Raw genomic sequence first — 27,908 nt, 5'->3', positions numbered from 1 at the left:
CATAAAAACAAGCTGGGTGAACTTTACAAAATTCGTTAAAAAAATTACTTATGCTAGTCTATCTATGTACTCAACAAAAATCCCACCAGAAACTGTCAGCAGGATGACTGTTGCCGTTACGCCATTAGCACTGAAGCAATGTAGTGGCACCGTGTTGTGACTGCCAAAACGCGTCATGTATGGGGCGTGTACTGCGGTGGGGTTCCTCTCTGGCGATTCACTCGGGACATGCTCCGCCACCCAGCTGCACCGCCACAAACTCCATGCGTGGCACATATGTGAATGTATACTGAGACAAGACTTTCTCAATATATATGATGCTGGTAAGATTCCGACCAGCACCAGAAACACTTGAGAGTAACTTCTCTTTTTTTGTCATCAAAGAGCGGCACATACCCAGTGATGCAAGTTGGCGTCACAGAGGTTCACTGAAGAGTGGCACATAACCAGTGTACCCAAGTTGGTTCCGATGGTTGGTTTCGAACTCGGTTCCCTCCGCACAGCAGCCCGATGCGCTACCCATTAGACCATGGACTACCCCGTGACCCAAGTTGGCATGCAAGAGGTTAGATACGGACAGACAGACACACCGCAAACTGGGTGAAGTTCCCAAAGAATGCTAATTGCATTGAAAAACCATGCACTGAAACTACAGACATTAAAGAAATGTGCCACTTTATCATCACATAAAAGTAGAACAATAGCGGTACTGGCATCCAACCAAAATGAAGAGGCAAAGTCCGCATCACGATAGTCACCAGAAATCGTTTGGGAACAGCAGGAACACACGTTTCGTGCCAACTCGTGCCTTTATAGCTTTTATTTGCATTTACCGCATTGTTCGCTTGCCGTCAGAACTGCGTAGTCAACATCCGTGATCGCTTCAATAGCGACCACGGTTTCGCCTGCAACGGTTGCGGCACGCAGTAGTTTCGTTTAACTCCATGCAATGCACAGTGTAATGTCAAAGACTGCGGAAGCTGTCCAGGATTTGGAGCGATTTCACTGCAGTCTGCATGCTGACATCAAACCCACTGGCTACAACACAGTGCCATTGCTAATCAGCTCACTGGTGAAACAATAATCACAATGGGCATGCGGTAGTGAAAAAGCATGTCTCAGACGAAGACGCGAGTCGTGAAATCCGAATTAACGAGGCTTTACTGTATCGTGTTCCCATATGATATGTTGCCACTCTGTAGTGTTCCCACACCTTAAATCACATCTGAATGCGGCAGTCACATAAATTTAGCTGTACAGAAGAAAATTTGCTCTCGCACATTGCAGCAGGCGACCAGTACGTTGCAACAAGCGATCGAGGTTGCACAAGCCAGACGCTGCACAAGCATTGGGAGGCAACGTCCACAGAGCTCTTTGCAAAGCACCCGAAAAAACTGTGCATTGGTTAAAACCTACCGGGAACCAAGCACACTGGGCCAAATCCGCCGAGTGCTGGGGTAGGTTTATTTTGGGGCCTGCAGGGGTCTAACATCAGCTTCGCCGCAATAGGGCCGTGTTATGCGGTGAAGCACATCGAAGATATCAAGAGTGAAAAAAAAAAAAAGGGGGAGGGCCACTGTCATGGAACATTGCACGTGTCCCTGCATGCATGCATGCGCAAACCGGTCACAGTTATGAGCACCAAGACATCTAATACCTGTACTCGCTGCCATTCAGAGCTGTTTCTGACACTGCTGCAGCGATTTGCACCCTTCCTCACAGTTACATTTTTCTGGCTCTTACGCTCGTTTCCCATGGTTCTTTTAAAAATATCCGAGGACAAATGAGTTGTGAATGCCAAAGCATTTATGTCCAATTGAATGCCGCTGAGTGGTACTTTGAGTTATGAACTCCTCATGGGCAAGCGAGCGCGCCGAGACGCTTGGTGCATTTCGATTTGGCCTTACTGAGGTGCAGAACGCAGGCGAAAGCTTGCGTGGACAAGGAACATGTGGATAACACAGGCTTCCAAGGGTGAGGTTGACGTGACGTCGCAGCGATGCCCCCACCCCTCACGAAACACTTTGCACACTACTGTGGCAGCAGGTATTCTTTTGCCCGCTCTGCCCCGTCAAGGCACACTCGTGCCGTGGCGTCACAGCCAATGAGAAATCCGTCAAGGCGCGCTCGTGACGTGGCGTTGCAGTCAATGCAAATTTAGGTGCCGTTTTTGCTCAATGAGCCATTTGATGCGTTCGCATCAAAAATGAATCAACGGGGAACTTTTTTTTATGTGCATTATTACTGCATTGTTGCTTCCATGTCATGTTTGATTGAGCAGAGCAGACTGTAATGTATTCAAAAAATACTCGTCTTTGCAAACAGTGCACCATTCAATGCGAGGACAGAATTTAATCAGATGATAATCAATTTGCCATTAAAAAGTTCTGAATATTCACACACCCCTACCAGCACATGACAAGTCCTACGCCATCAAAGACCGACTAGCTCAAGACTACAAGGTCTCTTCATGCTGCAATCCTTCACAATATGTGCCTAAACTGCCCACCTCAAAGAAATATACTTTTCATTTCTCTTTGCCTTTTTTTCTTTCCTGCTACTACTGCTGCTCCTTCTAGATAGAAAAATGAGTTATTTTCTGTGTTTTCTAGAGAGGCTAGACTGAAATAATCAACTTTCAGCCAAATCAAGAATCATGTAAAAAGGTACCTTTTCCTGAGTAAAATGGTGCATGATCCAAAGAAGTGCACAGGCACATAAGAAACAAAGAAGCATTGGAGAGATGAAGCAAATATGACGAGCACCACAGCTAGCTTTTATTAGCTGGTGGAGAGAATGCATATGTGTCCAGAGAACATTTAATTGACTGATTGATTGGTTGAACTTGGTGCATAGTTACAAAGTTGCATTAGCAAAGCACCTTTGTGAAGCCGTGAATTCGTGTTCGCGGCAGAGTGGTATCATGCCACCACCTAGCATGTGTTTGGATAGCAACGGCCGTTACGTCCGAGATGCTTTGATAGCTTTGAGGCTTATTCCACATTTTCTTTCTCAGCTAACACTTAAGAGGCAGCTTAACTTGCTATTGCACGTAAAATTTTGAGTGACACATGTCTGAGGCACATATGACATGTGAGGCTTCAGACAAGAGGCTTCAAGGACCAGTGCAAACATTAAGCATAACTTGCAGTAAAACGTGATGTGGGCACAACTGAACAGTGAACGACATGTGCCAGAATACCAAAACGAGAAACAGGGGCACTAACCACACTAGGTGGCAGGGCCAAGGTAAGGGGCGAGAAAGAGTGGATCTGCGGTGGTGTCGGTGGGTGGTGGTAGTGGTGCTGGTGGATGTGGTGATGCAGGTGAGCATGGCCCCCACTTGCCTCTCCGGCACTGAAACAGAAAGAAACAAACGAACGCCCACTAAAACAGCACTCATGGAACCAACTACCATTTGTCTAGTTCAATAACTAATACAAATGTACCTTACAGGCTTGCCATAATATAAACTTTATTTATTATTTTGCTTAAAATGACACCAAAGAGCGACAAAGTTACCAAATTGCACTGATAAAGTATTGCTTCAAAGTATTATTTTCATCCCATTTGGCAGGATATAGGTATATTACAGGAGGAAATGAAGGCCAATGAACACTACCTAGACAGCACCTCACAACTTCCAATGCACAACCGAAATTTCCAATAAAGCCTGGTGAGGGGCCTTTTAAGGGACGCTAGAGAGGAATATTAGGTTAAGTTGGACTAGTAAACTACACTTCTGGAATACCAGAACCATCAGTCTTGCCAATAGTAAAGTCTCGAGAAACCTTAATGACACAAAAATAAAAGACAGGCTTACACTTTCCACAACAAGCTCCACGTCACAGCATGGGATAAAGGCGGTGTCTACTCATGACTAATTAATAGCGTACAGTCAAAACTTGCAGCAAAAAACTTCGTTCAATCACAAATTTCGTTAATTCAAGGTTTTCAATTTTCAGCAGTGAAAACAGCTTCACCCATTCCCAGAGCATTCCTGGTGGAAACAGTCGAGTCCCGCTACAACAAAATTCATGGGACACGCAAAAAAATTTTGTTGTGGAGGAACTTCGTTGACAAATTAGTATGTATTTACGTACGCCAAACGGCAAAGCCGCGAACGAAACCAAAACCATCGTCCGGGAAATATTTGCGATAGCGTGGGGCAAAGGTTGAGACGTAACGAAGGCGGTCAATAAAGTGTCCACTTCACGAGAGAATGCATTTCGCGCCGCTGTTACAGCATTTTTCGTAGATTGCGGCCAAAACTCAACACACGTGCCCGGCCGATAGCGAAACACTCATTTTGCGGCACATGCACCGTCGCAATGAAGCGGTTTGAATTATCAAAATTTCATTGCATATCTATGACAAAGTCAGCAAACTTGGCAAGCAGCAGTTTTATTTCCAGAAGTCGGTCAAGTCTGGATTTCTTATGCTTCACGGCAAGCAATGGCATCACGCGAGTCTCACAGTCAGGTAAAAGAGCCATCGCAGTGTCGTTGTCGCGGGCTCTGATAACATTTAAGATGAGGTCAAAAGGATCCATCACTTTCAAAGTAGTCGCCGGAGTCAGTGTGTCTAGCGGGTTGTCATTTTCCCCAGACGACGAGACGTTGGCATCCTGTTAACAGCGGATGCGGCGCGGCCGCCGTATCTTGTAAGCAATCTGCGCCGTGCACAAATTGCGCACCCGCTCAGACCTCATCTTCAAAGCGATTTGCGACATGGGCAAAGTGCAACTAGTGGCGGTAAAGTGGTGTGCGCTGTGCTTTCGACGTTTAGTTCGCGTTGAAGCGACAGACAGCACGGAGGTCAATTCGCTCGCTGCTATTGCCACGCCTTCTCATTCCAGCATATGTTGACACAGAGTTTCCGCGGTCATCGAGCGAGATGAGTTCATGTTTACCTGTGGGCGCGTGACACCGTGCTTGGTAATTTAGTTAGTAAGCGAATTTTTACAAGTTCATAAGGCCGATAAAACTATGATCCTTAGTTCCTATAGCTGTCTACTAATCTGCTATCGCAATCAATGCTTAGCCTTTCGGCCGAAACTGCGAAATTTTTTCCTTCCGCTTTCTGCCTCGGCGATCATATGTGCCATCTCCTCGAGAGAGAGAAATTAACACTTCTTCGTTGGCGTAGCCATTTCGACCGGACACACACATCACAGAAAATGGCAGCGATTGTTGTGATCCCGTGCAGTCTCGCGCAGGCGCTTGACGACCACGCGTGGCTATGGATTGCAGTGGCATAAATCGGTACTTTGAACTTGATTTCGTTCGCGAAAACCTCGTTCAAGCGGACATACAAACATCACAGCTTTGGAAGGGCTTTCTAATTTAACTACTCGGCAGTTCCAATTTCAATTCAGTCCCAGTTTCATTCTCGAAAAGTTCGTTGAAGCGGAAATACCGAATAAAACGCCTTCGTTATGGAGATACTTTTTTTGTATTACTTTTTATGGGCAGCTGATGAGGAATCGTAAAATCTTCGTTGTAGCGGAAATTTCATTTTAGCGGCATTCGTTGTAGGGAGATTCGACTGTAGTACAATGTTAGTAAGTACTTTTAAACAAATCACAAAATGGTCGGGCCCTAATCGCATGGTTATGAGCGCCAGCGCGTGCAGTGCAGATCGCGCAAAGAGCAGTGCATCGACGTGGCTCACGGCGTCAGAGATTGGCCGGTGTTGCATTGCGCGGCGCCATAAATCTTGGATGCTATGGCTTACCGCGCCTAGTGCCCGCAGCCGTCATTAGATGGCGCCCACAAATTAAAAACAAAAGTGTAAAAAGATACGAATATTCTTCCTGAGCAACAAAAAAGAAAGTTGCGCTTTCGACAGAAAGGCTAAGCATTGATGGTGATAGCAATGAGACAACTGCACAAAGCACGGTTTGTAGTGTTATCAGTGCCACCCTCGCTCAAGCAAACAGATCTCACTCGGTGACCACGAACTCGCTGTCATAACGCGAGCGAACGCTTCGCACCATATCTCGGGAACACGATTTCTTTACAGCCACACAAATGCACGGGAACACAATGCACATCAAAGCACCAACCGTCTCGGCTCGCTCCTTTGCACTTGCCGCAGATTACCTACAAGATAAAGGGTGTGGCCGGCATGTGAGAGAGACACGTGCAATGGCACATAGGTGCCCGTTCCTCCTCCCTCAGACAACATTTTACTGTTTTCTGATAGATTTACTAGCTATACATGCTACAAATACAACCTTTGTCAGAAAAGTTCCAGGACAATTTTTTTTTTTTATTTCCGAGTTTGAAATACTAAAAAGTAACAAATGTTTTCATGTTACCTGGTATGTCTTCTTACTTCCCATAACCTTGGCCATGTTCCTGCGCAAGCTCACTAGGTGGCAGGGCTGTGCTTAGAAACGCATTATTCGGGTTGTTGTCGTATTAGTTAAGGCAGGGGTTCTCAAGTACGTTCATCCCAGGGAACCCTGCTAAGCTCCATAAAGTGCCAAGGAACCCCCCCCCCCCCCCCCCCCGAATAAACCGAATGTCGAATTATCGAGGGTATCAAGAAAAAAATAAACAAATGCTTCACTACGCCAACACGCTTTTATTTACTCAATGAATCGTGAAATCTTGTTTCTATTTAGCACAAGACCAGTGCGGAAGCTGAAATTGTCTTCATCTCATGACTGATTAGCGCTAGCTGCGGCGAAGGCATCGCGACATCCTTCGCGGCGCGCGTTTTCACCTGAGACGCGCTTTCCACCAACGGGCGCACGTCCCGATTATTTTTTTGCCACTCAGCTGCTGGCCAACAAATTGTCCGTCCATCGCGATGTAGCCGGTGATTTTTATCTTCGACAGCTTTGCACTGAGTCAAAGCGAAACTACTGCTTGCCGCAACCGCTGCGGACGAAACCGCGGCCGCTATCGACGCGATCATGGACGGCGACCTTGCAGTTCAGAAGGCAGGCGGCTGACGCATGCACCAAGTCAAAACGAAACTACCGTTCGCTGCAAGAAGTGCGGACGAAACCGCGGCCGCTATCGACGCGATCATGGACGGCGACTTTACGGTTCAGAAGGCAGGCGGCCGACACACGCACCAAGTCAAAACGAAACTACCTTTCGCTGCAAGAAGTGCGGACGAAACTGCGGTCGCTATCGACGCTGCCATGGGAGGCGACTAAGCAGTTGGGAAGGCACGCAGCCGACGCGCGCATCGAGTGAAAACGAAACTATTATTTGCGCAACCGCTGCGGACAAAACTGCGGTGGTTATCGACGCGATCAGAGATAGCGACTACGCACTTACGGAGGCACGCGGCTAGCCGCCAACGCGGTGTTACGCGCGGCGATAAACGCAAGAATAAAGGCTTAAAAGGCTCAATTAGGCACGAAGCGCTTCGGCGTTGCTGTCAGTCACGTGCCGCGTACGATTGACGCTGAGGACCACGGCGATGCGGTCTGGCGATTCGGTTGGACGCTACGCCGTTCTTGCTCTTCTGCGGCGCGCATTTGCGGTGCTCCGCGCATTTTTTTTTTATTCCTCCAACGTATAGTTCAGTGCGCACGTTATCGGCACCTACCCTATCTACAAATAGGAGAAAGGCGCATGGTGGTAAGCTACGGCCTCTGAGATTCAAGTACGAAAGCTTAGGCGTGCTGCCCGTTCTCAGAGGTTGGATGGCTAAAAGCTGCTTGCGTATTTATTACGCAGTTCGCGCATTGCTGTTACGCACTGTGATGTGCTTTTGGACACTCGGGCATCGGTAATGAAGGTTCTTTGGATAAAGCGCACCTCGTGTTCGCCGTTTTAGACGCTTGTCAAGGGCGGGACCAGGGAAAATATATCAGTGGCTCGCGGAACCCCGAGCATGGGCCTGCGGAACCCGTAGGTTCCGCGGAACCCACTTTGAGAACCCATGAGTTAAGGTGACACAATGGATGCTGATTGTGAGCAATGTGTGAACATTAAGTTCTGCATTAAGCTCGAGGAAACCCCTAGTGACACATGGAACATGATAAAGCAAGCATATGCAGGCGAGGCACTTTCAAGAAGTCGTGTTTTCGACTGGCACAAAAAGTTTCGTGAAGACAGAAATTCAATGGAAGACGATCCCAGAGCTGGTCACTCGTCTACAGCACATACCGATGCAAACGTGGAGCGTGTAAAGCAGTTATTGCAAGAAGACCGTCGTGTAACTGTGCGTATGATATCAGAAGAACTGAATTTCAATCGTGATGCGTGTCATAAGATTTTACGCAAAGATTTGGGGAAACGGAAACTTAATGCAAAAATCATCTGTCACTCACTAACAGACTAACAGAAAAAGGAAAGACGAAGAATTTGTGCTGAACTATTGGGTAGAGCCAGACGTGATCCCAACTTTGTGTCAAAGATTATTGCAGGGGATGAAAGTTGGTGCTACCAGCATGAGGCTCACACAAAGCGTCAAAGTGCTGAATGGCGGAGTCATGGATCACCAGCCTCGAAAAAAGTCAAACGACAACCTATGAGAACAAAGACAATGTTGATTGCATTCTTTGATAGCAAAGGATTGGTTCACCATGAGCATGTTCCTCTAGGTCAAACAGTGAGCCAAACTCTTTACATCGAAGTCTTGAAACGTTTGCGAGAAGCAATTCGACGTCGCCGCCCCGATTTGTGGCATTCTCAGGACTGGTTCTTACTGCATGATAATGCAAGACCCCATATTGCTTTACCTGTTAACGAGTATCTGGCCAGACATTCTGTTATTGCCATCCCACATCCCCCATATTCGCCCGACCTCTCACCGTGTGACTTTTTCTTGTTTCCGCGAGTGAAAAGACGACTGAAAGGACAGCTTCATCAAGATATCGCAGACATCCAACGGGCTGTGACAAATGAGCTTACAAGCATTGTTACAGATTTCCCTGCTTGCTTCCAAGACCTCCAGAAACGTTGGCAATTGTGTATAGATAGCCAAGGGGACTATTTTGATAGGAGCTAGGATCATTACTTGGTAAGTGCAATTTTCTATTACCTTTGTCCAGGAACTTTTCTGACAAAGGTTGTAGATGCTTCATATCACCAAAAACTTTGTTAATATTGAAACTGTGTCACGAAATAACTTCATTATATTGGAAAAAAAAATATGCAGTTTTCAATGGAACTAAGATCAGGAAATGAAAATAGTTCATTACACCGGAATATCATTAAATTGAGGTTTGACTGTATAGATAAACTAATATTATGTTGTATTCTGATAATCCAGTGTCACTCTTTGGTATCTCTTTAGAAGTTGATATATAGATGGCAGCTTACCCGGTGGGGGATGCGATGACCACCTCGGCCTGAACACTGGGGTCCAGCACAACCGCCTCACTAGCCACCTGCACCGGGGGTGGACTCAGTGTCGCCTGGCATCCACCACTGCTTTCCGCAGACGAGGAGGCCGCCCCCCGGCCGCTGCCCTCGGGGACAGCCTGGGGAGCCAGCGCTGCATCCCTCGTGCTCTGTGCCACCAGGAGTCCCCCCCGCTCCGCACTGGCGCACACGTACAGGCTCTCGGGCGGTGCCGGTGGTGCCGCGGGAATAGGAGGGGCTGCAACAGCAGCTGCGGCTGCAGCAACAGCGGCGGCAGCACCTGCCGCCAGCCCTGCAGCTGCCCGCTGGGCTTCCATCATGCGCTGCAGGGCGAGCGCCTCTTGCTGCCTGCGAGGTCATCGCGAGAGCATGTTAAGGGACTTCCATTCTCTTTTCTTACTGGAACGTGTGTGCAAGCATGTGTACATATACCTCTATGTTAAAGGCCAAACGCAACGAAATTTTGGGTCAGGTAAAAAGTCTATATTCAGATAGTGTACGTAAAGAACATCCTCTGAGCAAAACTTTACGTTTGAAAAATGAGTGGAATGCGTAATGAAAGGCTTGGAAAAGTAAGCATTCTTCATGCTGAAAAATAGAGAAAAAAAAAAGAGCAAAAAAGAAACGCTGCCATTACCACTCCATTAATTCACGGCGACATTCATCCAAGAGAATGCACATATTGACCTTGAAGATACTGTTTCTCGGCACTCTGAATTGAGATAGATTCACGGGAACCAAGGGGCTCAATTTACTGTTAGTAGCAACCAAATAAAGCTAACAGACAATAAAGCCTATAGAGGAAAGCATAGGAGAAATTACAACTGTGTTTTCTAGATTGAAACGCAGAAGGAATATAAATAAAGGAAATGAAAGTTGAAGAAAAAAAAACATGTAGAATATCCTGTGCGTAAGCATTTCGTAGTAACGACATGGTGTTCAGTGGTTGTACGCTGGTGCATTTCGTATAATTGCGAGAACGACCGCGATAGAATCATGAAACAAAGAAGCGCGGTTGCAACACCGAACTGAACTATTAAGTGAGACCTGCACGCGATGATGTAGAAGAGGTTGGCAGAAGCAACGTTCACTCGTGTTATAGATAGCCCGCAGGGGATCTAATATAATAACGGGTATAATAACGAGGGAGATGTAAGAAACGAATGAATGTATGAAACATTTATTAGATGCACTGTCTCTTGTTGGTTGGTTCTAGTGCAGGTGACGGTGCCAGGCATGCGCTGATGACGTTCCAATAATTACAAGCCGTTCTCACTCTTTAGCGCATTATACACCCGCGTCGAACCATTATGAACCGTGATCAACTGTGCTCCGGCGGCGGCTACGTCTTGGAGCAGCGGTGCGGGCTGTATCTTGAAAGTGATGTGCGATGCCAATAGAGTGTGCCGACTGCTGATAGATTGGCGCGCACTGTGTTTTCGCCGCTCACTTAGCGTTGAAGAAAGACGCACAGCCCCATATCTTGAAAGCGATATGCGAGACGGCCAGAGTGCGGCAAGTGCTGAGAGCTCCATGAGCGCTGTGTTCTTGCCACCTCGTTTGCGTTGAAGCAACGGGCAGCATGAAGGTACAGTTGCTCGCTACTGCAGGCTCTATCTTGAAAGTGATCGTCTTATGGGAAGGACAAACACACGAACAGTTTTCTCGTTGAGTAAGCATAGAAATGCTTTCACATTTAAAAACAATCTGCCGCCACTGGGAGGAAGCCACACACACAACCTCATCATGACGCCAAACAATGCTCTACCCTTTGAAATACAGTAATACAGTTAAACCTGGATATAACGAAATTGACAAATTCCCGAAAAACTTCGTTATAAAGAGGATTTTGTTATATGCAGGTTCAGCACAAAAATTCGAAAAAGAAACGCTTACCGTATTTACTCGATTATAACGCGCCCTCGATTGTAACGTGCACCGGTTTTCCGTTTTCGTCGAAGCACTCATCCTTGGAATGTCACACCAGGTACTGGAAGCATGGACGCGTGTCGTTTCGCACAAGCGCGAGGCATCGGAAATGAAGAGCAGGCGTGACGATGGCGTCGTAGCGTCATATAGTGTTACAGCAGAACCCCGCTGTTACGTTCCCGGGTGCTGCGTTTTCCCGGCTGTTACGTCGTTTTCAGCCGGTCCCAGCACAGCTCCCATAGAACCCAATGCATTGGTAACCCCGCTGTTGCGTCGCAACTGTGGGACCGTTCCTGCATCATACGTTGCGAACTGCCACCCCGCGCCAGGAACTGTACCACCCCGCGCCGGGAACTGTACATCATTAACTCGAGCTCTCATATCTCACAAAATCAAAATGGCCCGAGCGGCCATTTTGACATTTCATGTTGCTTGGCTTGGTGGCTCGACGATGGCATTGGCCGCCGAAAGTGCCGGGGGCGATAACTATGACGTATTTTCGGTTTCCGCCAGCAAAAGTATGGCCCTTGAGATCGCTATTTGCTATCTAAAGATGGTGTCTATGACGCGTTGTGGCCCTAAAATTGATTTTGGCTCATAGATGTTCCGTATAAAGTCTAAGGGTGATAATGCAGTCACTGCGTGCCATATGCTGTATGTGCGAGTGAAAACGTGCGAGGGAGCCGACGACCGCGTCTAAATCTTGCGCGCGCACGACAACCAGGGAGGAAGCGCGCCTTTTTCCGTTGCGCTCGAGGCACCGGCGACGGAGCGAGGGGGGAGGGATTGCGGGCGTCGTTGTACTGTACTCTGGCATCAACTGCGTACTGCGCGGCGGCGCGCGGTCGCGCGGGCCGTATCTTGAAATCTATCTGCGTTGGGGCAGAGTCTAGGCAGTGTAGGTGCGTCGGCGGCTCGTAGCTTTGTGCGTGCTGTGTGTTCTCGGCGCTCAGTTTGCGTTTAAGCGATAGGCCAACAGCACGAAAGTCACTTCGCTCGCCTCTACAGCGGCGCTTCCACATGCCGCCAGTGTTTAACAGCGTGTGTCCGCGCTCATCGAGTGTGATGTGTCACAGCGTCTGCCAGCGCATCGGCAACATCAACTGGAAAACGAGAGTGCTGGCTTGGCGGGCTAGGCCAGCTGCAGCAAGTGGCAGGATCAGATTTAAATGAAGGGAGGGTTAAGGTCACGCCCGCGGCGGCAAGATCGCCAGGTCGAGGGATGCAGGCACGCCTCGCACACGCTCACACACACGAACACGTGCGCTCGCTTCGCATTCCGTCGCGACGGAGAAGGTGCTTCCGGTTACTGCTCGCGCAAAAAATGACAAAATTTGGGAAGAAATCTCTAGTTGTCGGCCGGGAAAAATTCGTTATTTCGAGGGGGTCTCCCGCTGCCACATCGTTACGTAGAGGTCTCAAATACATGTGCTTCTATAGAGTAACGGGGGGGAATAGAAAAACCGTTATATCCAGGAATTCGTTATATGGAGGTTCGTTATAAGCAGGTTTAACTGTACATCATTAACTCGAGCTCTCATATCTCACAAAATCGGCCAAGCCGAAATTTTCCACAGCAACCAACCATTTCCCATACGTGTCATGTATTTATTGCCCTTTATCTCGTAGTATCTTTGGGCCAAATTGCGGATATCTCGAAATCTTGACTGAGACTGAAACAAAATCCTTGCACTCGGCCGCGCAAGGCTTGAAACAGCTAAGCTGGGCAATCATAGCCCAGCATTTTCCGGAAGTGCGCGCTTATTTTTCATATTATTACTCATGATGCTGATAATGTCTTTTCGCACGTCTCGGACTTACGGCCGTCACTGCGCGTTGCTTAGCGCAGCTTGCAACACCGACACCGCGTTCCAATGCCGTGACCGTGTTGCAATGCCGACAACGCGTTCCAGCAGACCCACTCCTTGAGTACGTCTCTCTCTTACTCTCATTTTCTTTATCTCTCTCCCGAGCAAAGCGAGCAAAACCTTCACCTCGCAGAACATTGGCACGAGCGCGTGCTAACGCGACAGCTGTGGACAAAGACGACGATGCTCGAACGCAATCATATGGTTCGCATAAATGCATGTTCTCCAAGCGTGGCTGTATAGCCTAGTCGTCACGGCGCTCGCCTTAGGACCGCGAGTATGTGGGTTTGAATCCTGCCTTGGCAAGAAAGTTTATTTTCTTTTAAGACTATCTTCATTGCTGATGATGATAGTTTCTTGATACGAACCACAAGTTACGACTGGCTTAAATGGCTTCGCTGTTAAAACTCCGCCACCGGACTGTTTAACACGCTTCGCGCAAAGCTGCCGCAAAAGCAGACGCTTTTCCCGAATGTGAAGTCGGAACCTAGCGGCATAACAACTTTGTCAAGCAGCTATGTGGCACGTCAGGTGACTGGAAAGACGTGCGCAGAGGCAGGCCCTGCAAAATAGCACGTTTGATGCAGTTCGGTTTGTTCGCTTTATCTAACGCTCATGATTTACCATCAGAGCTGCGATTTCCGTTTTACTTTTATTCTACGTAACACAAGTGGCACGAGTACGCGCTAAGTGAGCAGGGTGTACCGGTGACAGGTGAATTTACTGACGCCAAAATCGCAGGGATGGCAACAAACGGAGGGGACGGTGAAGACTATTGCTAAGATGACGAAGGACCTCTAGAGGAGCCGACATCCTACGAAACAAGAAGCATGCTTTGCTTGCTGTAAAATAAATTTGAGTGCAGCATCGGAAACGATCAGCTCATTCAATGTGTAGAGCAGCTCGAGGATGCCTTTCTAGGTACAAGTGCTACCGCGAAGCAGACCAGCCTTACAAAGTTCATACAAGCTATCTCGTGCGCAATGGCCACAAGGCACCCGATGGAGATGGCTGTCGCGTTCGCTCAACACGTACAAGTCGAACCCCCTGCGAGCGACAACTTTGAACGACGTCTCCCCGGTGTTGCAGGTATGAGGGCAGCAAATACATGCAGAAACTGACGTGACGCATGCTTTAAATTGATGTGTTCTGCTGTAAAGAGCAGCATAAACTATTTCTGAAGGTCTTGCAGAAGGTTCTTATCCTAGCACGTTTAGAAGCTCTTGTTGAAAAGCTTATCAGTAGTGGTGAAATTTTTAGAAAGAACTCAACGCTTCACTGCAATTTTTGCAACTTTGCTTACCTCAAAAATCCGCTTATCTCGAAATTTTTTCAGATTTTCACCACTTTGAGTTAACGAGGTATTACCGTACTGCAGTAGCCCCCCTGTCCACATTACCAGGGGTTCGTGTAAGCTTAGCGAATTTCAGCATACTACGAACAAATGATCCTAGCCCTGGGGGTGTTTGCACCATGGACGACTAGGGCATCATTTGAAAAATTCAATTTTACGGTTTTACATGCAATACCGCGATGCAATTATGAGGTGCGTCTTAGTAAGGGAACTCCGGATTAATTTTGACCAAAGGGGTTCTTCAATGTGCACCTAAATATAAGTGCACAATTTTTATCCCATTTCACCCCCATTGAAATGCAGCCGCCGTGGCTGTGATTAAACCTGCAACTGTGAGCTCGGCAGCACAACGCCGTAGCCACTGGGCCACCGCAGCGAGTATAGATTGCCATGTGTAGAACATCCTGTCAACCATAGACATCATGTAGCACATGAATTTAGTAGCAGAAAACTGGCAACAGCATAACACGTAGGTCGTGAATGCAGCTAACACTGGTGTCAGGATGTCTTTTCCTCTGCTTTCACTTATGCTTCTTTGGCTGTATTAGCTTCATTCGGTCAGCAGTGTGCGAAGGCCAGGAAGCTTGAAAATCCTGAAAGTGGTTGAGAAAGTTTTTTAAAAAGCCTTGTGGGTGGTTGTGATGTGTGTAGTGTGGAAACAGTGCCGTGGTTGGGAGATGAAAAGAATAGGACAACAAGGAGTGTGCGCGGAGGTAAACCTCGTGCTGGATAGAAGACGTCGACGTCGAAGAGCGTTCGGCACGAGAACACACAGCGCAACAAGACAAAATTAAAGGAAAGTGATTCAATCGGAAGAAACCCCAGAGCTCCCAAGGGCCAATCGCCGGTGAACACAGGGCTCCGAGGGTCATCAATCCGGAAGAGACAAATCAGCCAGAGCGGCAGAAATAGCGAGGCGCAGAGGCAGAAGGGGGGAGGAGTTCCAGGAAGCGACGCCAGACGAAGGTCGGCCACCAGACCAGGAGACAGAGATGGGCCTTAGGGTTCCAGACCCAAGCCTCCAGGACTTCACCCAACCAGGGCCTCCTGCCAACCCATTCTCGGACGTCGCAACTCCGCCTGATCATGGACTGCTGCTTAAGGCTAGGGAACTCCTACGCTCGTAGCCATAGCGTGAGCAGTCGGGCTACTACGAGTTCGAATTCTATGCACAGCTGCCTGGCCAGAACGTCGCCTTTATCTGCACGTGTCGTCAAGCCGCCTGCGTCCCCTCTCCAAGTTGGACCGGCTACGCTCCGGTCGCCCAGTGGTCGGTCCATCCCATCGACATTTTGGTGAGACGAATGCCACTCCTTTCGTCAATTCGCTTCTGCCCATCCACGTCGAACTGTTGTGCGCATTTACACTCGTGACCTGCCCTATTTCGCTTGATGTTGATACTTTTCTAGATCTGAGTGCATTTGTTTCATGTTGTGAACTTTTCACTGAGTGGTTGTTTTATATGGTTCTTTTCACTCTAGTTATATTAACCTTTTGAAGGTCGAATTATTTTGAAAAAATCTTTCCCAGATGGTCAAATTACTTTATTGTGGATATTGAATGTAAAAAATGTATAAAGTCGGGAATAAATAGTGAAAAAAAAATTAGAAACAGTATTTTGATGTCGGCATCACTCAAAACTCCAAATGTTCAATAATATTTCAGAGTGTGGTATTCCTTGAAACACGGTTCTACGTACAGCGCCTTATCGCGCCAATCAAGGTAGCGCCAATCAAAGAGCAGCGCCAATCAAGGTAGAAATCTTCCGCCGCATCTGCAAGAGAGTGCCGACAGAGAAAACTCACGTTTGGCGCGCCTCCGTTGCGATCACGCGGCGCAACCGAAACCGCGTAAGCGCGTTGCCGCAGAGAGCGAGAATACCTCGTGAGCGGCGCTGATAAACAAGCTAAGACAGCGCCACTCAATATAGAAATCAACTTCAGCGCCACTGCAAGACAGTGCCGACAGTGAGAAAACTCACGTTTCGCGCGCCTCCGTTGCGATCACGCGGCGGAACCGAAAGCGCGAAAGGGGTGTTGCCGCAGTCTGCGCGACGCACGCGCTGAAACTAGAAATCAGTTCTGTTTATCTCCGCAAGAAGGTAGCACAAATGTCAAACGCTTCTTGTAAGTCCTAAAAGGTGGCAGCACCTCCCGGTAAGCCCCCCCCCCCCCCCCCCCCATGCATCATCATTATGGCGCGAAATTTCAAACGGAGGATCGAAACCGTACCTGTACGGCAAAGACCTTGCGGGACAGAAAACCGCCGCCGTACACGTACGGCAAAAACCTTCAAAGGGTTAAAAGGTTTGTGTGCATTTTGAAGCAAACGGCTTTGTCCTTAATTGGGTTCTCAGAGGCTCTGCCTCAGAGAACTGTCTGAGCCATTAAAGAAAAGAACCTGAATTACAATGGCACATACTTTACTGAAGCTGGTTGAGAGGGCATTTAAAAAGCCTTGTGGGTGGTATGTGGTTTACTGCACAAAGCAGTAATGTCCTAGGGAACCAAGTCAAAAGCATAACAATGGAAGTGTAGCACTGTTGTGTAACACGCTTTGAACCACTCCCGTGGACAGGCAGAGAGACAAACGACGATAAAGAGAGTGCCATGGCCCTTACCTTTGCATGTACAGGGTGTGTTGGTACATGCACCGCCTCTGCATCTCTTGCACTCTCTGCTGACTCTGAAAGAAGCCACAACAAGGCCAGGCAATGCTTCAAGATAAACGTACAAAAACAAAAGGTAGCAGGGCTCGACTAAATCTGTTTTGCTAATTAAAACAGACTTCGTTTATACAGGACCTGCCTTACGAACCTGCTTACCCCACAAAGCACACAATGTCTGAATGTAGCAGTACCTAGAATCCCTTCGTCATGAATTATGGACAGTTGGTACACGTGTCAAAGTCACACAATTTGATCCCACAGCAATGTGTGGACGAACGTGCGACACCATGTGAGTGCGCTGGAAACGGCACGAGTGCTATCAGCCGAAGGTACCTACCATGTTTTTGAACAATTACCTGCGATGTGTGGATGCATCTCTGGCATGTCACCATGCAAAGAGTAGCTCGCCTCTTGACCATTTAGTCTCGGTGAACACTTTTTTTTATGGGGGAGGGGGGGGGGGGGGCATGCATTTTTAGCCCCTACAGCCTCTTGAAAACCACTTAGGTGTTCCCTGTCATATTGCTCGAGAAAGTTCACCATTGTAAATGTGTGTGCTCTGACTGAACGAGATAAATGATCTCAGAGATTGATTTGTTGACAGGGCAGGGATGGTACACCGCTGCGTCCTCACCTGCCAGATCCTGGAGTGCGTTGGGTTCATGCGAGCGAACACGGCGGCCGAGGAGGGAGTAGGAATCTCAAAGTGGGCGGCAGTCGCCATGGGGGTGAATGCCTGGTACGGCGAGCTCGGCTGTCCCAGCCCCAGGTTCAGGCCAGGGCCCACACCCGCGTTCAGAGGTGGAGGAGGATTTGGTGGAGCCAGGTAGGTGACGTGGGAGCTTGCAGTTGCTGTGAAGAGAGAACACAGAGCTTGACTTAACACGCACCACTCGACTTGCGGAGATTCACTTGCACCCTTTGCAAACCCCCACCCCAAAAATTCGGAAACGCTAAACACATGCTATGCCAATTGGAAGCTGCTGTATCAGAGTTGCTTTAGCGAGTTGGCTGAGCTAACAAAGCTCGTCTGGTCTCGCAGACCCGCCAGCAGGCATCGCAGTATGGCGTGCGCCTCGTAAATGTCAACGCAACACAACGCTGCCATGTGCTGCACCATTTCCATTCCCTGCTAGCACAATCCTTCACAGCACTAAAAAAAAATAGTTGCTACAACTAACTGTCCTCCATGTCATCAGACAACCCACAAGACGCTTGCCTGTACCTAGACATCAACTTCAAATTTTGCCGCCCTCGAAGCACTTCCGGACAGCTAGTGCCAGCCAACACCTAAAAGAGGAGATATTTTTCTAGTTTTGCTTTCGTATTTCTTTTCTTTCACCGCAGGGTGATTTTTAAAGTGCCTTTTAATCAGGCATGATGAGCCCTCATAACTTCCAACATGCCGTCGACGTCAAGCGCAGCTGCCCTTCAGTAACGGCAAATTTCGGTGGATTCCGACGAGTCTGCGTCATAATTGCTCGATGGTGGTAGCAGCGCAGACTCTGAACATTATTTTGATTCATCGGACTTCAACACGGACGGTTAAATAGCCCCGAACTTCAACAGGCATCCTTCAGTATCCGTATTTTCTACTCTGAACCATTTCGTCGCTGCCGCGCTCAAATCTAAAGACATCCGATGTGTTCTAAAGGTCACAGTTCTTATTTGCAAAGTGTCAACGCCGTTTGGGCAGGACCACTTGCCGGTGGCACAAAGAGTGGAGTTTCGCGCGAGAAGACAGCCGGGAGTGGACTTCGGCATTGTGCTCCGCTGTGCCACGCGGCGAGCCGCGGCTCTTACTAGCTGGCCCGATAGTCACTTAAGCTAACGTTTTGCTTTGCATATAAAGAGCTTCTATAGATAAGAAACTTATATTTGCAGAAATGTTGTATATAGCCTTTTTGTTCTAAATGTACATTTCGCAAATTTTTATGTTCGCTTGCTGCAAAGCAGCATCAATGTTTTTAGGGAGTTTTCTCGTTTTCGTTACAATTATTTTTCTGAAATAACCTTTTTCAAAGAATTGCTAATAAATGATTTGCTTGAAAATAATACCATTAGAAAGCACACTCCTTCTACAAATTGATACCATACATTCTAATATCAAGCATTTGCTGTAGCAGTAAAAAAATTAATTCAGTAGCCCCTCCCCTGTCGAGGAAATGGGGGTAAGCGAAGCTTGTGCTTTTTTTTTGTTTTTTTTTTGTGTTCCTCCAAACGAATTGCACTGACGAGTACCAGGTTGTGCTCGAACCACAACCGTTCACACGCACTGCAGCTGGCTCCGAAGTTCCGGTTGAGAAAATTGCGCTGAAACCTGGCCATCGCACCGTGGAACGCGCTAGCGTTGAAAGGCGTGCACCACCGTAGTCGGGTTCCTGGACGGCAAGACGACGCTGATGTTTGGCCTCAACATCACACTCCCTCAACTCGGGGTCCACGGCTTTTCGTTGACGTTTCGCCTGGGCTTCGAAAGCCCTCGCATTAGAATCGGCACGTCGACAACGAGCCCTTTCCCGAGCGCATTCATTCTGGATGGATTTCCATAAAACTGCTTCAAAATTAAATCTGTCCGTTACGTAAGACAATGAATGGCTCATACCCCCGTAAACACAGCCTCCCCATTACGACGACAGAAGAGAAGCGAAATTTTACGCTGGAATGATTAGCGGCAACGCAGCCAGCTGTGGAAGCAGACGACGAACGCGCGCGGCACGAGTGCGTGCCGAGCATGAGCGTAACCCGAGGAACGCCAACGAACCAGCTGCGAAAGAGGACGACACTTGAGCCAATGCTAATGATGATAATTTTGTGCCTACAAATTCAGGGTTCGTACAGGTTTTCAAGGCGAAAATTCAAGGATATTCCAGGACTTTCCAGGACCGGTCACATGTTTTTCAAGGACTCAAAGCGGCATCCAAAGTAGGATTTCTTTATTCTAACATTTCTAAAAATGACTAGTTTTATTGCACTTACAATAAATAAATGTATATCACAATTATAATAAAATGTATAGCCTTGATAACTTCTCAAGATCACAACACAAAATGAATGCTTACAACAGCGGCTGAGATTTCTCCAGTAAAGGCTGGGTAAAGTTCACCAAAAATATTCAAAACATTCAGCATAGGGTTATTGCGCTAAAAGAAAAAGAAATAAATGTATATCCCAATGATGTTAGTATTGTGTAGCCTTGATCACTTTGCAAGTTCACAACCATGCCAAAGAAAAAAAAGTTTACAAAACACAATGAATGCTCCCAACAGCTACTCTGACTTCTCCAGTATTAACTGGGCAAGTTTACCGAACATTTCCAAACCATCCTGTGTAGTCTTCTTACACATCCATTATATTATTAAAATAGATGTACAGTATATTGCAATTTTGTAAAACATGTCTTGAGCATTTCTCAAGTCCGCAATATTAAATTTAACACAACAACCACTCACAACAGCTCTCAGGCTTCTGCAGTATTAGCTGGGTTGGTTCATCAAACATTTCCAAAACATTCAGCATAAGGTTATTGCACTTATATTATCATAAATAATATTATAACAAACCTCCACCCAAAGGCACAAAGGCACTGAGCATCAGTGGTAAAGTTGCTCCACTAAAGCTCTCTTTAGCTTCACCTCACGCGCAAGAGGGAAAGTGGGAAAAGGCAGACGGGCACCCAAGCGCGCCACGCATCTCTCACTCCATTCACGGTTTGACGCAGTGAAGCCTTTTATTTTTTCCCCGTAGTTCTGCAAAACGGAACCGTGTGTGCTCGTGCTGGCGTATTGTTTCTGAAATGGGGAGTATGTCAGATCGATGCCGATCTACCACAGAAAGTAGGTCGCAATGTCGATATCAGAGTGCATTGATCATGAAATTCAAGGATTTTCAAGGAAGCAAAAAAATTCCAGGACTCTCAAGGGCCTTGAAAATGCACTTTTCAATTTCAAGGGTTTTCAAGGATTTGAAGGACCTGTACGCACCCTGGAATTGGCACGCATATCAGGGGTCCAATAACCGCGTATGTCAGGCAGGCATAGTGCGAGCGATAGCCAGTCAAACACACCACTAATCTGAGCCTGCTACTCAGTGCACCAGCAGATTGGCATCGTTGCAAAACCCAGGGCTTGCGGGCTAAAGAGCTTAGAGTTTCGTTTTCTACGGGTACAACACTTTGTTACCGAAGTATTATCCTTCGCTTGTGCTCATTTTATCGGAACAGCGGTCTCGAATTACGGTGAGCACACTCAATGCCGTGCTGCTTCTGAAATCATGCTGAGTTGATTGACTCAAGGTACTGAGAATGATCTCAGAATTCAGAACTCTCTTATTGAGAAACATTAATACTAATGTTTTTATAATTACTTTGCTTCGCAAATTTTTGCATGCAAACCAAAACCGCTAGGAACCATTATGGATCTTTTTTCAATGGAACGAAACTAAAACCAGAACGAACATTTCGATCTGACACCATGGTTGTAAAGGATTAGCAGTTCCTACGTCGTTATCAGATGACCATGGTTCAGCGGCGCTTCGTTCACACATTGCCGATCGCTGACAACAGTTCACTATGGCTTTCCAATATCCGAGTTTTTCCCGCCCGAAGCAACATGGATAACGTAATTGTACGGCTCTTGTGCGGCTGACGTGCAGTCGTAATGCCACGACCATGACGTCCGAGACCTTCGCAAAATGGCGGCATGCCACAATAGTTCCCAAAGTTTACGCTTCCGGCCAACTAGAATGCTTCCCTCTCTTGCACAGAAATACAGTCATTTCCCGCTGGCAGTAAAATATATCACTAGCTCTCGAATAAAAAATGGCAGCTGCACTTGCAGTTCGAAATGACAGGTGGTCGAAACAGAGTGCCATTTTGAAAGAGCTACATGACACTGCATTTCGTTCTTTAGATGAATGTTTCTAATAGAAATTTGCAGCTAGATGGGGGAATGCACTGGGAACAAAAATGACACTGAAAATCTGGTTTTCTGATCAAAGTGATGACGAATTGTAACTGCTGACACCAGCGTCAGGATAGTTCATTTTTGCGTGTTTTTAAGGGCAAGTCTATATATGAAAAACTACTGATATAACGACCACTTTTCGTGGAACAATTGAGTTCGTTAAAAACAAGTTCGACCGACTATTTTATTTTTTCCTTTAAACACCAAACTAAACTCACCTGGGTACACGTGAGTGTGACCCATCACCATGTTGGATGGCCCTGCATGGCTAAAGCAGCCTCCATAGCTTCTGCAAGGCTCAGCACTGGGCGCCGCAGTACCCTGGAAGAACAGCACACCTTTCTGTTTTATCTTTGTGCAAAAAATGCAGAGTGCACCTATGCTTCACAAAAGCCAGGAAATGCTTCACCGCGTGGCACGGCACGAGTGAAAAGTAGTTCCTAGTCTTAGTTTCTTTTTTGTATCCGAAGAATGGCAGTGTACTGAGCATTTATTTTTTTAAAGCACTATTCCTGGGTCATTTATTTTTGAAATGCTTATTTTGAATTTTCTTCGATATGGTTTTGTAGATAGCATGTTTCTTTGTTGTTGTTAATGATGCCTTCTATAATTCTTATGTGATACCTTTTTTTTTTTGCTTTGCAACGTATGTTTTTGGAAAGAGCATTTCATTATGTACAATTTGCTATGCTGCAATGTGTGCGGGAATATCATTTGTAATGGCAAAACATTTCTCTCTGAAACCTACAAAAAAACTACCATTTTCCCACGGTAACGAAAAAGTTAAACAGTGTTCTGCAAATTTAGTTGACAGCTTTTAGGCTCTATGTCCACATGAAATCTTCCGCCATTCCAACCTGTACATGCACGCAGGCACATACCCAGGATTTTTTTCGAGGGGGCCCAACCTAAAGTAACTTTTCTATGCAAATGAGAGGGGGGGGGGGGTACCTTTACAGTCAAACCTCGTTAATACGTAGTTGGCAGGGAACAACGTTTAGATACGCACTGAACAATGTACAAACTAAACGCCAATGCCAGTTTAGCCGCTACTTACTGGCCAGAAAAGAACTACGTCACCATGCTCTCAAACACACGCACTCAGACAGGCTTTATTAGCGGGTATGCAGCAAAAAATCGGTAATATTGTCTGTCTGTCTGTGTCTTCACTTGCCGCCGTGGCGGCCTTGCCGGGACGACGGCATCTTCGAACTCGATAAGGCCGCGAGCCAGTTTGTCCATGAGGCCCCACTTAATAACTAAATTAACAAGCACGGTGTAACGGGTACATAGGTAAACATGAACACATCTTGCTCGATGACCGTAAAAATTCGTTGTCAGAACGCTGAGTGAGGAGGCGTGGCAGCAGCAGCGAGCGTGCCACCTCTCGCTTTAGCGCGAACAAGACATCGAAAGCACAGTGCATACGAAGCTACCGGCGCTAGTTGCGCTTTGTCTGCACATCGCTTTGAAGATGAGGTCCGTGCGGGCACGCACTTTTTCCACGCAGCAGATCGCTTTCAAGATACAGCGGCCGCCGAAGTAAACCCCTCCCTTTCTCGCCTTCCCCACCATGCGTGACAGAAGCAACACGCTGCCGCCCCGCCTTTCTCCCTCGCGCGTGCGAGATAAGCGGCTGACCCTGGCAAGCTTTCGCTTGCACATGCAGCGTACGGTGCGGCGACGATGTTGCAGTGTTTGGACTTTATACGGAACCTCAAAGTGACCTCCACGGTGACGGTATAAATGCTCTTCGCAATAAAATGTGCTTCTGCGCGGTTACTACTTGAAGTGGATTTGACGGCGACAGTGAATTCGCACCCCCTACCGGCGGCTTCGCGTCACCAGGAGCTAATCTCGAAGGCCATGCTTTTGTGCGCTGCAATCGGCAACAGCTGCATGAGCAGGAAATACGTCATGGTGGCCACGTTTTAAGTTCACTATCGCTGGCGGCTGTCGCTGAGCGTCGCAACTCGAGAATCAAATGTCTGTGCCGACTTTGTGCCTGTGCATGTAGATAAGAAACAAAAATAGTGCGTACTAGTAATCGTTTGGTGGGCAATGAACGACTACGGCTTAAGCGGTCAGCCAATACATGGGGTTCAATGGGGGCTGGGTGGGGGAATCTTCGCGACTACGTTTAAAGCGCAATTACACATTAAGCAGGTACGTATTAACGAGGTTTGACTGTAGTAGTACAAACATGAATAATGCCTACCGTTTGCCATAAAGGCGTGTAAACCCAGAAAATAGAAATGAAATAACTAGTATCGCACAGGTACGCCTTTGAGATGCACCTCTCTTTTACGAGGAACCACATCAAATGGACTCTCACAGGAAAGAAACCCAGGAAGGACACTGCCAAGAACAAGTAATTAAGCGAAAGGGTAAAATAATGATTTCTACAGTGCAGTCCACTATCAAGAACGAAAAATTTGATCGTTATAACCGATCATCGCTATATCTGGACTGCCGCAAAAAAAAAAAAAAAAACACCGCATATATATTTGCCGTCCCAAAACCAAATTTGCCACTTGCGATAAAAAATCGACGTTGTAGAAAGTAGACTGTGAAAAATAAAGCATTTATTTATACCTCTAAATAGCGTCTCAATCGTTAGGCGCGCTGAAATAGAAATCGTTTTCGTAAAAGTTTCGGATTCGCAACTGCCGTGTGCATCGCGTCCAGCTGCTGCACGAACACTGGCGGCTGTAATTTAGCATGCATGAAATCAATGAGCAACTCGATCGACAACAGTGCACTTTGGGTGAACATCAGGGTCGGTGTTAAAGACGGGCCATTGCCAATCTCTTCGTCACTACCACTGCTGCCGTCGTCTCCGTCGCACAACCCCGCCGTCTGTCGTGACAACGATCGCGCCGTCGGAGATCTCTTCGCAGACAGAGGCAGCACAATCCGCACTTGGAAACTCCTTCATCGAAGCCCCTCCTTCACTTCTCGATTTTTTGCATGAATCAAGTCTGTTCGTGTATTTTTGATATACTTTGTATTATGCCTAAGACCAAGCTTTCGAAATAAAAAAAAAAGTCATTTCATCGTCAGTAGCTACGTGCTCCCAGACTTCGGTAATGTCAGCGGCTTCCACCGTGTTGGTTTCGCCCATGGGGGTTGTGGCGAATGCGATGTCCGTGCGGCCACGAAGGTTCCATGTATGGTGCCGTGCCAGGTGCCGAGAGGAGGAGTTATCCAGGGAGATTACAAAAAACTGGTTTATATACAAATGTACATATGGTATATTACAAGATGGGCTCCATGATATTGGAGCCGTCTACGTGCTAACATCTTTGCATGTAGTAGCGTTTACATCTCCGAGCGTTCAACATGGTCGAGCGTGCTCTACATCGTCAAGCGTGCTCGACATGGTCAAGCCTCAAGCGTCACCACAACACTCAAGTCCCCTGTTTTATCCCTTCCGTTTCCCTCTTTCACTCGACGAGGGAATACACTTGAGTTGCTTTAGCCAATGACAGTCTTTGATCAGGAGGCCATATCCCGCACGTGATGTGTCGTCGTTTCCCGCCAGGCTCCGCCTCCAATCTTGCTAGGTCGCCCCCAAACACAGGCAGCGGTTGACACCTTGGGAACCGAACGTTGATGTCGTTCCCCCGGGATTGCCAGACACGGGCCCCTTTCAAGATTCGCCTCTCCATAGCGGTCAGTTCGCGGAACCAGGTAGGGCGGTGGCTGTCTCGAAAGGCAGCAGTCGGCGTAGCGTCGTCGTGGTTCGGGCGGCGCTAGTAATTCACGGGACTGCACCAAGGGGCGACGCTGCCGTTTAGCCACGCATGAGGTAGCCCGGAGACCAACTGCTAATCCCTCAGTCCCAGGTGACAATTCTCAGCCGCGAGAAAGGGGCGCCAGGTTGGCGCGTCTGAGTCGGCGCCGGCCTCCTTTGTCCCGAAGGACCGCCAGACACAACAGGGTTTAGACCAGGCGCACGAGGCCCGCTTTTTTCGTTGATCCACATGGCCACTGCTTCTAGCCTTCGTGATCGTGGCGCTCCCAGTTTTCATAATCGTCGATATTGTGACGGGGAGTCAAATAGATAAAAAAGGGACAGTATTTATGTACAGGGATTGTTGGCAGAGATGGCCAAGATGGCTGAACACGCGCAGCGTTTCCCGGAGATCGTCGTCTTCTTCCTTATTGCAAGGAGGCGGCCCGTAACAATATCATCGTCTGCGCAAGCTCGTACTTCGAGTCATGCAAAATTTGCAGCTTCGTCTCGAGAGACACAGCTTTGCGCGTCGTCGGTGCACCTCCCGCTGCTTCCGCGGCGCATTTCCATGCTCACTGAGAGCGTAGGCTGCGCAAGCGCCGCTCGCTTATCGCTTTCTTCCTCCTCCTCTCTGGATAGAGTGACCTAGTCGCTCTACTCTGGACGCTCGCACGACCACCAGCGACGTGGACGTGAAGCTGCTGACGCCCTCTTGTGCACGTTGCGCCAACTTGCGATACTCTCCGTGGCTTTCATTCGCAATCGGCGCATGGGCGGGATGCACTGAGCGGTAATGGCGGCAGATACGAACTCGCGTAGGCAAACTTTCGCCCCTGTCTCGATTAAGGGCAACTTATAAACGCAAATTTCACGATTATACTGCCTGAAAAACACTGCCCAGAAGCAAAAATTTGATCGTTATATCCGATATGTGGTGAATAACATATTGCTATACAGTGGAATCTCGATGATACGAATCTCACGGGGTCACGAAAAAAATTCGTATTAGCCGAAATTCGTATCATCAAAACACAATTAAAACTAGCTAAATTAAAAAGTCGAGAGGTGAACTCACTCAGGCACACGTACGTAAAAAGCATTTACAGTATAGACCACTTATAACGTAACCGTTTATAGTGCATAACTGGCCACAACGCGGCCTTTTCCGACTCCCATTTACCCTCCCATAGAACTCCATGTATGAATACCCATGCCGCTTACAGTGCAGCCGCATGAGACGAAATTGCGGCTTCCGCGGGAAAATCTCGCCGACAAGGGCGGTAGCAAGCACGAGGTGCGCCCACCGATGGGAGAGGAGATCAACGAGGGCGATGCGGAGGAGGAGCATGAGACGTGGAGCACGAGTCCAAGGGCGATCACCGCGCGCCGTATGTGCGAGCGAAAGCACGCGCACTTTCACGGACAGCGAACGCACAGCGGAGAGCAAACGCGACTTCCGTAGCGCAAAGGCCGTGGGGGTATGGAAGGAAGGGGGGGCGACGCTGTGCTGCAGCGCCAAATGCTTGCAACCGAGCGCACTGGCGACGCAATCTCCCCACGCGAAAGGAGCGAAGCGGGAAGGTAGCGTGGGAGGGAGGGAGTGGGGAGGGGGGGGGGGGCGGCTCCTACTCTGCCAACAAATGCGTTCTTGTACTTTGCGCCTGTGCCGGCTGTCGGTGTTGTCGCGCGCACCGTATCTCGAAAGCGATCTCCACACGGCTTTGACCTTGGTATGCGCTGTGCTTACGCCGCTCAGTTTCCGTTGAAGTGATAGACCGCACGAACCTTCGCTTGCTGCAGCGACCGCACGTGGGGAAGCGCGGCCGCCGCAGCGAGCGAAGGGACGAGCAGAAAAGCAGAAAAGCAACAAAAGCGCCACCGCTTCAAGCTCCTCGCGCCCAGTCGCGGCTTCCGCGCTGTCCGGCGCCGCGTCCACGCCAAAAGAGAAAGGGAAAACGCGCGTGACTGCGCGCTGTTCTCTTTCGCGGCCATCGGTGGGGCGGCGTTTATTCGTATCAACCGACGCGGGTCGAAAATCGATTCGTAACAAC

The 27,908-nt window shown here is 48.0% G+C and overlaps 1 protein-coding gene across 2 annotated transcripts in view; it reads right to left on the bottom strand.

The window, feature by feature from the left end:
- LOC119455460 (E3 ubiquitin-protein ligase Arkadia-like) overlaps positions 1-27,908 on the bottom strand; it is an 80,471-nt gene that overhangs the window by 17,615 nt on the left and 34,948 nt on the right. For both annotated transcript variants that reach the window (XM_037716869.2, XM_049668797.1), the window contains exons 9-13: positions 22,337-22,439; positions 17,789-18,006; positions 17,107-17,171; positions 9,294-9,683; positions 3,228-3,357 (exon numbers count right to left, since the gene is read on the bottom strand). In XM_037716869.2, the coding sequence (XP_037572797.1) occupies positions 3,228-3,357; positions 9,294-9,683; positions 17,107-17,171; positions 17,789-18,006; positions 22,337-22,439 (906 nt within the window). The remainder of the gene's footprint in view (positions 1-3,227; positions 3,358-9,293; positions 9,684-17,106; positions 17,172-17,788; positions 18,007-22,336; positions 22,440-27,908) is intronic.

This window comes from Dermacentor silvarum, chromosome 6 (assembly GCF_013339745.2).
Source record: "Dermacentor silvarum isolate Dsil-2018 chromosome 6, BIME_Dsil_1.4, whole genome shotgun sequence".
Classification (NCBI taxonomy): domain Eukaryota; kingdom Metazoa; phylum Arthropoda; class Arachnida; order Ixodida; family Ixodidae; genus Dermacentor; species Dermacentor silvarum.
The sequence above is the reverse complement of the archived record's forward strand: the minus strand, read 5'-3'. Positions and strand labels throughout refer to the sequence as shown.